The following is a 13,257-nucleotide window of genomic DNA, read 5'->3' on the forward strand; positions in this document are numbered from 1 at the left end:
GAAATATGAAATTGTTCTACATGGGGGGATGTCCCTGAGGATGTTGCCTCTGCAGAACCCCCTGGGCTCTCTGAATGGCAGGGGATCCTTCATTTACCCAGCAGAGCTAGGGAAGACACAGAGGAGAAGCCGTGTGAAGATACAAGTCATGAAGCCACGATCCAAAGAACACTTTGGCTGGAAGGTGGAAGCTGAGAAACAAGGAAGGATCCTCCCCTACAGTCCCCGGAGGGAGCCCAACCATGCCAACACTCTGATTTTGGATTTCTGGCTTCCAGAATCCCGAGAGGATAAATCTCTGTTGTTTAAAACCACTCAGTTTGTGGTAATGTGTTGTGCTTAGTTGCTCAATTGTGTCCAACTCTTTGTGACCCCATGGACTGTAGCCTGCCAGGCTCTTCTGTCCATGGGGATTCTCCAGGCAAGAATACTGGAGTGGGTTTCCATGCCCTCCTCCCAACCCAGGGATCGAACCCAGGTCTGCTGCATTGCAGGCAGATTCTTTACCATTTGATTCTTCCTCCACCAGGGAAGCCCAATGTTGTGGCAATTCTATAACATATATTGTGCTTGTGTGCTGAGTCATGTCTGACTCTTTGCGACCCCATGAACTGTAGCCCACCAGGCTCCTCTGTCCATGGGATTTCCCAGGCAAGAATACTGGAGTGGATTGCCATGCCCTCCACTAGGGAATCTTCCCAACCCAGGGATCAAAACTGCATATCCTCATCTCTTACATTGGCACGCAGATTCTTTTACCACTGCACCACCTCGGAAAGCCCTATAACATATATTACCAATACATATATAAATAGAACACAGACATATATGCATGTAATATATTTTTTATATATGTATATATGTATGTGTGTGTGTGTATATATATATAATGTATTATAGGACTTCCCTGGTGGTTCAGTGGTTAAGAATCCTCCTGCCAATGCAGGGGACACAAGTTTGATGCCTAGTCCAGGAACTAAAATCCAAGATGCCATGGAGCAACTAAGCCCAAATGCCACAACTACTGAACCTGTGCGCCTAGAGCCTGTGCTCCGCAACAATAGAAGCCACCACAAACAGAAGCCCACCCACTGCAATGAAGACTAGCCTCCCTCGCCACAGCTAGGGAAAATGCACACACAACAACAAAGACCCAATGCAGCCAAAATCAAATATTAAAAAAAAATTAAAAAATAGGTATTATTTATAAATTATATATAATTTTATATCATTTTTATTAATAGATATTGGAGGTGCCCAATGTCTTGGTCATTTGGTCAGAGGCCTGAAGGGAAAGGACTAGAAGATTTTTGACATGGAAGAAGTCTATCATGGAGGCTTGTGGGTGGACAGCTGGTAGTGGGTATGAAGTATGAAGATTTGAGGATTGGGAGCAAATACCCAGCAAAAAACATCCAGGCACAGAAGAGGCACTGAACAAACAAGTAGACAAATTGATCTGGCCAGCTGATGTTAGCCATCTTTTGTCATGGGTTACCTGAAACTATCCTGAGGGATCTGTGCACAGATGGTTCCCATAGGCCCAGATGGAGGCCCAAGAATAAAGGCTTCTTCCCCTTATCAACCCTGATTCATCTACTGTTACCTCTGAATGTTCAACTTGCCCGTGACAGGAACCAACTGGTGCTGAGCCCCTGATGAGTGTTAAAAGAGAGACTTTTTTTCATTGTATATCACTGTGCACTATTTGGGCTTCCCTGGTGCTCAGAAGTATCTGTCTACAATGTGGGAGACCTGGGTTTGATCCCTGGGTCAGGAAGATCCCCTGGAGAAGGAAATGGCAACCCACTCCAGTACTCTTGCCTGGAAAATCCCATGGGTGGAGAAGCCTGGTAGGCTGCAGTCCATGGCATTGCAAAGTCAGACATGACTGAGCCAGTTCACTCACTCACTCACTTCGTGCACTATTTGAATTTTACCATGTGCACATGTCACCTCTATAGTAAAAATTACAAAACCACTCCTGCTTTGAATGAGAGAAAAAAATGAGACAAGACCTAGTTGAGCAGGAGCAGGAAATGTAGTCAGTTCTGAAGGCAGCAGCAGATGGAGCCAAAGGTAAAGTGAAAGGATGAGCTTTAGGTAGAAACACACAGGCTTGTGGGTGATGGGAACAGGGCAGAGAGGTGGGGGTCACAGCAGGAGTAAGTGTTGGGTACAAGGTGGTCAAGGAAGTGAAGAGCAAGGTCTTCTGCTAAAGGTGAGGGAGGAAGCAGGCAGCAGAGTCCCAGGGATGGAGAGAGCACAGAAGGTGTGAAAACAGCCTTGAGGATTCTTCTTGGGGGAAGGAAGGAGGGAATGAAAACAGTGATCGTTAATGTTTTTAAGATGGGTGCTGGTGTTACATTAGTCTTTGCTTTATCCTTCCTTAACCCTTTCAATGTGTTTGACATTAGTGTCATTGTGGGGCTCCGAGAGGACTTAAGCAGAGATGGGCAAGCACTGCCAGGGTCTGCTTGACATAGGATGGTGTGAATTTCTGGTGCACCCAATCTGCTCTGCTCTGTAACCTTCTTCTGTAGGATAAGCTTCTAGGTATAGCCTCAGGGGAATCAGATAATGGTGGGTTAAGAGGTGTTGACACAGTCCAGGATTCTTTTCTAAGAAACCATCCAGAATAGGGTGTGTCAGGGAAAGGCCATGTTACACAGAGGAGTCTGAATGCAAAAGAGAGGAAGGGAGGTGAGAAAGAGGGAAGGCCTTTAGGGGATGGGAAATTGTTGAAGTCAAAGGTCTTACAGAATCCCAGGAAGGAACCACTCCTCTGGTGTCAGGGCACTCAGCTCTGGGAAGCTAGGAACCAGGAAGTGCAGAGAAACAAATGATATATCATTGACATTTTCACCCCACTTCATCCCCTTCTGTCCCCCAGCTAGTGGTAGATGTTTGCTGTGTGTCCTTGCAGACTTTTACAAAATACTTTTAGTTATGTATACACACACACACACACACGCACACACGCACGCACACACAAACAACATGCAGGACTTGTGTGCAGAGAGGGTAGTTTACAATTTGTAGCTGACTCTATGTCCTGTTCTGCATTTTGGTTATAGTCATCAGGATGCTTTTTGAAATCAACTTAACAGTGCCATTCTTTCCTTCCCCGCTCCCCCCTGCATTTTAACCTACTAGATGACTATGATCCACTGCATTTATCCATTTACTTACTGATGGGAATTTAGATTACTCCTAGTTTTTCCTATCACCAACATCCTTGGGCATGTGTCCTTATACACATGAGATACCAGTGTTTCTCTAGATGTGCCAGGCAGTGAGTTATAGAGAGAATGGCCATTTTCAGTTGTAATACTTTTAGTCTGAGGTCAGTATTGTTGCTTATGACCCCACAAGCTGAATGACCCTGAGCAGTTGCAGACCCTCTCAGTTTCCTGTCTGTTTACTCACCTATAGAAGGAGATAATAGTACATAGTTCAATCATAGGATTGTTTCATGGCTTACTTGATACTTATATATGGCTTTGTGTGTGTGTGTGTGTGTACACATTTAGTTTTTTTTTTTTTTTTTCAAGTCTCATTTAGTTGTTTATTTCAACCTTTCTTTAATGTCTTAATAACTTTATCAAGAAACAAGTCAAACCTGTGAAAATACCTGTTAGCAGTCAACATATTTTTATAAATTTCTGTACTATGATGCAAAGATATCTTAAACACTCAGTGGTTCATCAAGGGCCTAATTCTCACATAAGCAGCAGTTTTAAAATTCAGAGATTATTTAATAAATTTATTAACACAATCAAAAGACAAAATTAGTCTCATTCAGGAGTGGTCCATGTGTTGATCACCTAGAATCCTGAATGGCCAAAATTTAACACCCCTGATTCTGTGAATATGTTACGTTTCTTTAACGTTAGAAATAAGTCCATCACCTTTGAAAAATACTTTGTCAGATACCCACTACTGTCTATACATTATCATCTTCTGGCATTACACTTGATACTTTCAACCATAATTATAAAGGTGGCCAGGTTTCCAGTAAATACCAGCTTTTTATGTGGGCAAAAGCAGTTAAAAATCAGTATATTTATTTGAAGCCAAATGTGCTTCTACTTGATCCAGATCCCCCCAATTTTTGAAGTTTTGATGTGTTGATTTTGGTCTACCCTTAATATAAAATGTATCTACAGACACTTGCAGAGTTAACACTAAAACTATAAACTGATGACACTTCGAGGCAAAGCAGAGAACTATCTATTGCTTCAGTGTTTTCTTCACTAAATTCTGACTTTCACTGCTCCATCATACCATCTGGTTGAACACTGTCATTTCATAGTTTATAACTGTAAAGATACCTACTTATATGAGTTTAAAAATTGATCTGCACAAAAGAAATAAAAAAACTTTATATACAACAAATTCGTTTTTAAAAATACAAAAATAATATCTGTCAGTCCTGTCATGCTGACAATTTTGACATATATATACATGCAGGAGAGAAGTTCCAATTTAGTAATCTGGGCTGCTGAAGCTCATGTATTTTTAACATGATGAACACACCGCCACTGGTTTTAACACTGACAGACGTGTATTCAAAATATTTTATCTACTAAATACTGCAACAGTCTCTGCATGTATAAATGCCAATTACCATAGTTTCTGTTCTACTTGATTAAAAGTATGACTTAAGCTAATATTGCGCACATACACTAAAAACTACAACAGTTCAAGAATCTATAGTCTTATATAAAGAAATCCAAAATGTACAAAATACAACTATAAAAGCAAGGGACAATTACTGTAGCCATGCAAAAATTTAAACTAAAAACTGCATAAAAATGCAATTTAAAACAGCAAACGCAATTCACCTAACACTTGAGATAAAAAGGTCAGCAGGAAGTTCTACCAACAACGCTTGCAAAGATTTAGAAAAGGAAATACATTCTCTTTGCTGGTATAATGATATATAAATCAGATCTTTAGCTCCATGGGCATGGGTCATCTGTCTCTGTCCTCTTTCTCAAGAAATCAGCTCTTTAACAGTTGTTTTTATGAACTCTTTTCTTTCAGTTAAGTCATAAGCAGGATAATTTTCATATACCTCTTTGCAAATCTGCTTCATTGTGACTTCCTCCAAGTTAGCACTGGCCAATAATTTCTTTACTGTTTCCTTTAACTCTTCATCTGTAGGAGGTTTCTTCAGTTTTTTAATTAAAGGTTCATCATCTGAACTATCCTCAGATTCACTTTCTTTTTTGGAACTATTTTGATTCTTCTTGGTGGTACTGCTATCTGCCTTCTTAACATTAGCACCTTTTACGGATTTTTTACTTTTAGGAGTGGCTTTCTGTTTGGGCTTTTCTCTTTTGGATGTCTTTTTTGGTGGCTGCTCCTCTTCACTCTCTTTATCTTCATCCTCTGAGGACTCCTCTTTGTTTTTCTTTTCCTCTTCATCACTGCTAGATTCATCTGACAGGATTTCAGGACATTTGGTTCGCTTAGCTTTCCTGGCCATCCCAGAACTGTTCCGTTCCTTTTTGTTGCCTTTGCTAGAACTTTTTTTAGATTTTGGCAATGGTTTGCCAGAAGGCTTTGGATGCATTAAAAAATTCAAGATCCTTTTCACCAGTTCACTATTTACACCCGATCTCTCCAAGTCAAGAACCTCGCAGATGCTCTTTAACATGGCATTTCTAAATTTTTTCAACATTTCTTCCTTCTTTTTATACTGGATACTTCCTTTTTCAAACGGAAAGCCACTGAACTGACCCACATTCTTCTTTAATGAGGACACTGTTCCTGGTCTGTTGTAAAGCAGTTTATGGAGATTTCTAAGTTCATCTGTTTTCTTCTTACTCAAAAAGAAATGTATCCTTTCAATTTCACAAAGTTTCTGCCCTTTTCCTTGTGCAATTGTAAATGGCTCTCTTTGTAAAGAAGAGACTTGCATCGTCAACCTCTCTACTTTCTTCTTTTCCCTCTTGCCTTCCACAATGAGGCTCTTTTCTTTCTCTTCCTCCTCCTCCTCCTCCTCGTCGTCGTCCTCGTCCTCCTCTTCACTTTCCTCTCTCGGGCCGGGCATGTCGGGCTCTTTTTCGGACGCGGGCTGGGCGGGGGCTGCCTCTCCCTCCGCAGCTGTGCCCGAGGAGGACATGCTGTGGACCTGCAGGCGCGGAGGACACCAAACCCCTTGGCTCGGTCTCCCCTCGCCCCCGGCCGCCCCGACCGGCCGGCCCACCCTGCGCAGCCCCAGCGAGCCGCGAGGAGCCCCGACCTCAAAGTTTGCCTCCCCGCGTATCCGGGACGACTGCGCTCACTCCCCCGGGGGGCGGCTTTTCTCTCTGGCCCCGCTCACATTTAGTTTTATTGTAACAAAGCAACTTGTATACTTTTTTTTCAAGCTTCCTGTTTTAATTTAAAAAAAGCACATATTGACAGCCACATGTGAATGCCAAGTGATTAAAACAAACAAACAAACAAAAAACATAAACAAAACCAAAAGTGATCTATCGTGCATCTAGGAAAAGCAAACTTCTTGGTTTAAGAGAAATGAGGTGTGTGTGTGTGTGTACATGTGGGGATTTTTCAGGAAAACCATTTCAGTCTAGGGTAGGGGTGGGGCGGGACACAGACCATTTCTAGTGACTAGTTTTGTTTCACCAGAAGTAAACAGAGTATTAGGGTAAATTTTTTTTAATAGTAACAATTATACTCAGTAAAAAATCTTTTCACTGAAGAAGGAAAAAATCTTTCTGTTTACAGTGAGACAAGATACCCGATAAAATAAGCATTTTAATTATTTTTACATAGCCTTGGTTGACTTTATAAATTCTCATGTTCACGCACAAGTTAGATTTTTGTTTACCAAACTTCCTTGATGACAAGGGTCATCTCTGGCACCTGTTAAACTTCCGCACTCACATGCTTCATTCCAGACTCCCAGGAAAGCTGAGCAGCTAACAGGTGTCCATGACTCTTATGTCAACAGAAGCACGAGTCCTCTGCTTTGCCCATTCCTCCCACCCCATCCTCGAATATTTTTCTATGGGATTAAAAACCTCAAAGGTGCTCTAATACTAACTATTCATTTTCTCCTGAACATCAAAAGACTTGTCTCCAGGAATGAACATGAACAGATGGAATCCATTTGTGAAAAGGATCGGGTCTCTGAAGACACTGAATTTAGCCTGACTTTTGTTACGAAACAGCCCTGGGACCTCTGGCAAAGTCCCTTCATTTCTCTGCGCCTCGATTTCCTCTTACAAAAAGTGAGTCCTACCTGTCTTCTGGACCCAAATGTCTCCTTTCATACAAAATTCCTGCCCAGTCTCTGAAGGTCTCTCAAAGGCTGGGTGGCTCTAATACCTCTTGAAGTTTTCAGAACCACTCAAACCTCAAGTAGTTAATCTGTAAATAAATGTAAATGAGGGGACCTCCTATTTGTTATGCAAATAATTACTGGGGGGAGGGATGGAGACCCTTAGTTGTTTAAGTTTGGGATTCTTGGGAAGCAGCTGTGAAACTGGTCAAAGCTGCAAATAAGAAGGCTTTCCCATGGAGACTTAACAGCCTTAACTTAGCATCTTCCTGAGCCAAGCTGAGGATCCAAGCTTTTTTTGCTTTTAAATCTCCAAGCATAGGGTCTTCTAAAATGCTTTACTGTGTGACTTGGATTTTCTCAAGAAACTAGCTTCTGCTTTGGCAGCATCACCTTCATACTTGCTTCTGGCCACTCACCAATCAGTAACTGCCCTCTTGCTTTGCCAACAAGAAAAGATAAAGTGTGTGCATTCGTTTGCTTTCCATTGTTTCTACTTTTCTCTTCCTGTTATTATCTCTTATTGAAAAGAGAACACCCCCTCCCCATTCTCAATACTTCAAAAAGACCTGAAAATTTGGCATAGCCTTGTTCGATTGTGTGTTTTCAAAGCAAGTGACCAAAAAATTAAAATCTCAAAAATAAAAAAGAAGGTCATGGTCAATGCCAGTGGGACTGTGAGGCAGAAACAGAAAGAAGAGGTGGGGCTTGAAGTGGAAGAACATGGCAGGGGCCGGGGACCTGGCTGCCTGGCACCCCAAAGGAAAGCTGTCAGTTACAATAGGAACCTTGGCTTAAAAGGCTAAGTGGAGTCCAATCCAGCTGTAGTGGGGAATACTATTCAGTACACAGCCATGGATTACTGCAAAGGAAGGGCAGAGAAACGGTGTGTTAGCCATGGATCATTGCCAGTCACTGCCAGCTCTCACTTTCTCACTGGTCTAACACCAAAGTCCAGTGTGCCTCATGGTCCTGACAAGGGAGGGCTCTCAACTTCAAAGGGGTTCCCAAAGCCACTATCAGAGCAGCCCCATTATACAAATCCAGGCTAGAAGTTTTCAAATATCAAATCCTTAGAGGCAAAGTTAGGGACCTTCCAAGGCACAACATCTCTTTTCTCTTCTCCGACTGACAGTCTCACCTCCTCTTCTTATTAGGAGACACATGCAAAATACAGATTGAAACTCATCATCATCAAATTCACCAAACAAATTGACTGGAAGATTCCTCAAAGCCAAACTAAAAACACTGATTCTTGACCCACTCAGTCTGGAAGTTTACGACACAGGATGCTTACACCTGCTACTGACCCTGCCTTGTTGGGATGGTGTGGCATCCTCAGGGAAATTACAGAGGAGATGCAAGACACCTTATAACAATTCCATAAGACACTACACTGGTACTAATAGTCAGGTTTATTCTCCCTCCTGCATATGTAGGGTACTCAGAATTACAGAGAGGGACATTTATACTATTTTCTTCAGCAGTTGTGTTGTCTGGGAAGGGCTGGGTGCAAATAAACTCATTCCAGGTTCTTAACAGAGTTTGAGTGCAGTCACTTTTGAGTGAATCAAAACTGGAAAGGGCTGGGCTGACCGAAGGATCTCCTTCTGGAACCTTCTGAGGAGAGGCTGTGGTTCCTTTCAGGGGTGGTTGGGGAAGCCAACTAAGGGGGAAAGCCCTGCTGACTGGTGCTCACCTAGCCAGGCTGGATGCAAATACCTAGGGGGAACAAACAGCATTCAGAGTTGGAACAGGGAAGCTGGTGGTGCCGTGGAGCAGGCAGAACCCCTGCACATGTTACAGTCAAAGATGGGGTGGGGAGTGGCTGGCTGGGGGTGCTGGGAGAGGCACTGGGATGCAGGATGCAGCTTTAAACCACGTGACTGCTGGCTTCTTGCCCAGAGGCCAGACTCTCGGGCTTCTATAGACCTTGGCAGGAAGAAAGGGGAAGGCATGGGTTGTGTGCTCTGCAGACATGTTAAGGGGGAATTAGAGAAAGGGAGGCTGTTTAAAACTGAGCATCATCTTTCCTTTCCAGTGAAACAAAAAGAAAAATTTTAAAATAAACAGGAACAAAATTACAACAGAGAATGTCAATTGCAAATAAGATCCAACAGGTTCTGCTGATTCTCCCATTGAGTGGCAGGGCTCAGGTCTTCGTTAGGAGATAATTTTATTTTAAAAGTGTCATCTTAAACTGCAAGGATGTCCATTAAACATCATAAGTAAACATCCCAAAGGAGAAGCCATGTTGTTAAAATGCCCACTTAACACACCCAAACATCTCAAAGCCACCCTTTGCTGACCTTCTATAATCCCATTTTTAAAGTTTTTTTCTTTTTTAAAACAAAATAAAGTAGATACATGTTGGCAAATGCTAACTGTCCATATTCACATAGAGACACAGTGTAACCTCTGAGCCCAATATACAGAGAAAGGAGGAAAAAGCTAGAATTCTATGGACAACTACACAGAGGCCTAGCACCCTCCCGCTTCCAGCAGAGCTAAGGGAGCAGAAGGTTTTTCTTTTTTTCCCACAGAACATGGTGGTGTTGATTTTATACAGTTTTTCTTAAGAAGGGATAACAATGAATTTGGAACAGAAAGGGGTAGAGATTATTTTCCCATTGAATTCTGCTCAAGGTATTTCCTCCCCCAAATAAGTTTTGAACCATGGTATAAAGGAGAAAAGAGACCTCAAAAACAGGGCAACTGAGCACAAGAAGAGAAAAAAAAAAGTAAAAGACTGAAACTTGCTCCTAGGGACTGGAGAAAATTTAAAAAGGTTGGAATCCATCAGTGTTCCATTAGTCATCTTCCTCTCCTTCCTCCCCTTCATCATCATCTTCATCTTCTTCACCTTCATCCTCATCACCTTCTTCACCAGTACCTTCCAATCCTTCTTTCTCTTCATCATCCTTGTCATCTTCTCCTTCCCCTTCCTTGTCATCCATGTCAGGAACCAAGTAGTACTGTAATGGATTTGGCCAAATATCATCTTTGATGACCTCTCCTAACTCGTCTGCACCTGCATCAGAATGATCAGTAAACCAGGTGAAGAAGCTTTCTGGTTCCTCATGCTATCTCTTCCTGCTGGCTTTATTCTGTTTGACTTGATCGTTTCGTCAAATCCTTTCCAGATTTTCAGTTGATTTCAGTGGACTTTGAAGATGGATCACCACTCTCATTCAGATGAAATTCTTTGGAGAGAATTTTATTTTCAAAGTAAAGGGTTTTGAAGGGTTTTCATCAAAATAAAAAATCTATTCTGTAACCTGATGTAATGTCTTCAAATTCTGTCACTTCAACTCTTGTCGAATAATGCTGCGTCTCTTCACCCTTCTCCCCAAGCAGAGAAGACACTTGTGGAAGGTTAACAAATGTCACCCCAAAATTTGGGATTTGGGCGATCAATTCCGACCTCCTCTGGGAAAAAAAAAAAAAAAAGGTTGGCGGAGTTGGTAATATTTCTGTCCTACTTTCAAAAGTATTAAATTCATTATGTCTCTATTTCATTTTGTACATCACCAGTGTGTTCAATTGCTTCTTGCTGTTTTTTTTTTTCTGAAATTTCGGGGGCCCCATCGCGGTTGGATTTGAGCTCCTGGGTACTGACTTTGGCCGCAGGCTCCGACCTGGTGCTGCTCCGCGGTCAGGGTACGGGCGGAGCGGGGATGGGGAGAGAGAGGGGAAGGCACAGGGGGCAGCCAGCAGCGTCCCCTTAAAGCCACACGCGCGGGCACTCCAACGATCAGGCCGCTTCCTTCCGGCGCTCTGTCGCTCACTCGCTGTCCCTTCCCATGGCTCGCGTGCGCTGCCCTTGTGGCCTGACGACGAGGGAGGGACTGGGGCTACGTGCAGGGCAGCGGCCCCGGCTCCTGCTTACAGAGGGGAGGCGGCGCAGGCGGGCAGGCGGCTAGGTTCCCTCACTCGCTCTCCAGCTTGCTGCTCAATCTCTGGAGCCGCCTCCTCCTCCACATTCTCCTCAGGGCGAGAGGGGATGTATGGCTTTAAGAGCAGTACCAGAAGCAGAAGTGAATGTTGCCCACTTTGCTAGCACAGATTCTGCCAGATAACCGCACCAAGTGTCCCTCCAAAGTTTAATATATGCCCCCCTCCAGCAGTGCACACAGGCACTGGTTTCTTCATGATCTTGGTAAATTTAGCAAATCTGATGAGAAAAAATGATTTGTGGTTTGAGTATGCATCTCCCAATTATTGACGGTGAGCATTAGAATTCCCTCCCATTTGGATTAAGTCAGGGATCAGGAAACTATGGCCTATGACCCGAATGCAGCCAGGCAGTAAACGGTATCGGAGCAGATTAGTTTACATATTGGTTAGGGCAGCTGTCCTGCCACAAGTCTGGAGGCCAGGCAAATTGCAATGGATCACTTAGCCTACAGAGTAGAAACTATTTCCTGTCTGCCCTGTCACAGAAGAGCTTTCCAACGCTGCTTTTTGCCAATTTGAGTCCTCTGCTCCTTCACTGAGCGGGTTGTTAGCTACATTTGGGAATGTGAGCTTGCAACTATTCTCTGCCCCAGCAGGCTTCACAGTCACCAGTGCATTTAGTCCCCACAAGCCCAAAACGGACGGGCTGCCACTTCCCTGAAACTAAGGCTTGAGACTGAGGAACCGGAAGAGGGGGGGCCAGAGCCCTGGAACCTATAATTCAGCTCCCCTCCCCCACAACCACCTCTTCATCCGCGATCCTGCCCGAACCACGTGCCCTCCGTCCTCATTGGCGGGAGCCCTCAAAAAACGGGCACCCGGCACACGCTGATTGGTGGGCTGTGGCACGCATGCACCCTGCTGCTGTTAGGGGTAGGGTCTTGGCTCCCATTCCGAGGGCTTCTAGCACCTAGGGCTGTGAGGGTTGTGGAGTCCGCTCTGTTGAGAAATGAGCTCGTCCGACGATGATGAGGTATGTCTGACTGGGAACAGGTCTTGTCCCAGGGCACAGGGAGGGCAGTGGTGGGGACAGGACCAACTTAGTTGGGTCACCAGGGTGGTGCAGGCGACTGTGTGTCCTGGGTAGAGTGGCCCGGATGAGGGCACTCCAAGGTGGTGAGGGCACAGCCGTTTGGAGGTTGGGGGAGGAGCCCTGGGGACCGGGGAGGTCTAGGAGAGCGATTGCTAAAACATGGCTCTGGGTCTCCAGGGGCCGACTTCACTGGACCAGACGCCCTCAGACCTGGAGCCCTCCGACCTGTCCTCGGACGAGTTCCAGGAGACACCACACATGAAGGTGGGCATCTTCCGCAAAGAAGGCCAGCTCAAGGCCGGGGGCTTGGATGCTTCTGGAGGCAGGCCCCGCCCGACAGGCTGCCCTGAGCAGGCGGAGCACTTACCTGTGCTCCATCCAACGCGCAATAGCTGCCACCATGCAGAGGCAGTTCACAAGAGTTCAACATCTATTCTTCCAACAAGCCGTCTAAGAAAGAGCCGAGCGTGGGCAGCGGGAAGTGAGGGGGCAGGCCCGGCCACCTGCCCCAGGTCACCCCATGGAAGAAGGGCCCTCAGGAGAAATTGCCGGGTGGCGCCATCTCCAAAGTCATCCTGGGGAGAAAGCCCCAGGCCTGCCTCTCAGAGGGTCCTCTGGCACTAGACAGCTTCCCTCCCATCTCGGGCCTGCCAGTCCTTGGCAGAACTGAGAAGTATTCCTTGGTCCCTCCTGGGGCCAGACACCCCAAGCAAAACACCGGGAAGCCACCAGGGGCCAGCAGGGACTCCAACCTGGTGGTCCAAGGAGATGACAACCGAGGCAAAGAGCCGGCCCCAAAGAGCCAAGTGAGTAGGCGCCTTTCGCCTCCCCTTCCCCTTCATGCACTCCACCCTGAAGCTTGCAGGGGATCTTTTGCTCTTTGAGATTGTCATTAGGATGCCCAGTGGGGCTGGTGGAGGGAGGGTGCTGGCAGCCAGTGAACACTGACTAATCCCTCAAATGTTGGGTA

The 13,257-nt window shown here is 45.0% G+C and overlaps 1 protein-coding gene and 1 pseudogene across 1 annotated transcript; both read right to left on the minus strand.

Annotated features, from left to right (window-relative positions):
- Positions 1-4,500: 4,500 nt before the first annotated feature.
- On the minus strand, positions 4,501-6,313 carry LOC128070086 (protein DEK-like). Its single transcript, XM_052663391.1, has 2 exons — positions 6,254-6,313; positions 4,501-6,142 (listed from the first exon to the last, which is right to left on the minus strand). Exon 2 carries the CDS (start codon positions 6,131-6,133, stop codon positions 5,000-5,002), a length of 1,134 nt encoding a protein of 377 aa, XP_052519351.1. The 5' UTR covers positions 6,134-6,142; positions 6,254-6,313; the 3' UTR covers positions 4,501-4,999.
- Positions 6,314-10,107: 3,794 nt separating this feature from the next.
- On the minus strand, positions 10,108-12,717 carry LOC128069476 (protein SET-like; annotated as a pseudogene).
- Positions 12,718-13,257: the final 540 nt, after the last annotated feature.

This window comes from Budorcas taxicolor, chromosome X (assembly GCF_023091745.1).
Source record: "Budorcas taxicolor isolate Tak-1 chromosome X, Takin1.1, whole genome shotgun sequence".
In the NCBI taxonomy this organism is placed as follows: Eukaryota; Metazoa; Chordata; class Mammalia; order Artiodactyla; family Bovidae; genus Budorcas; species Budorcas taxicolor.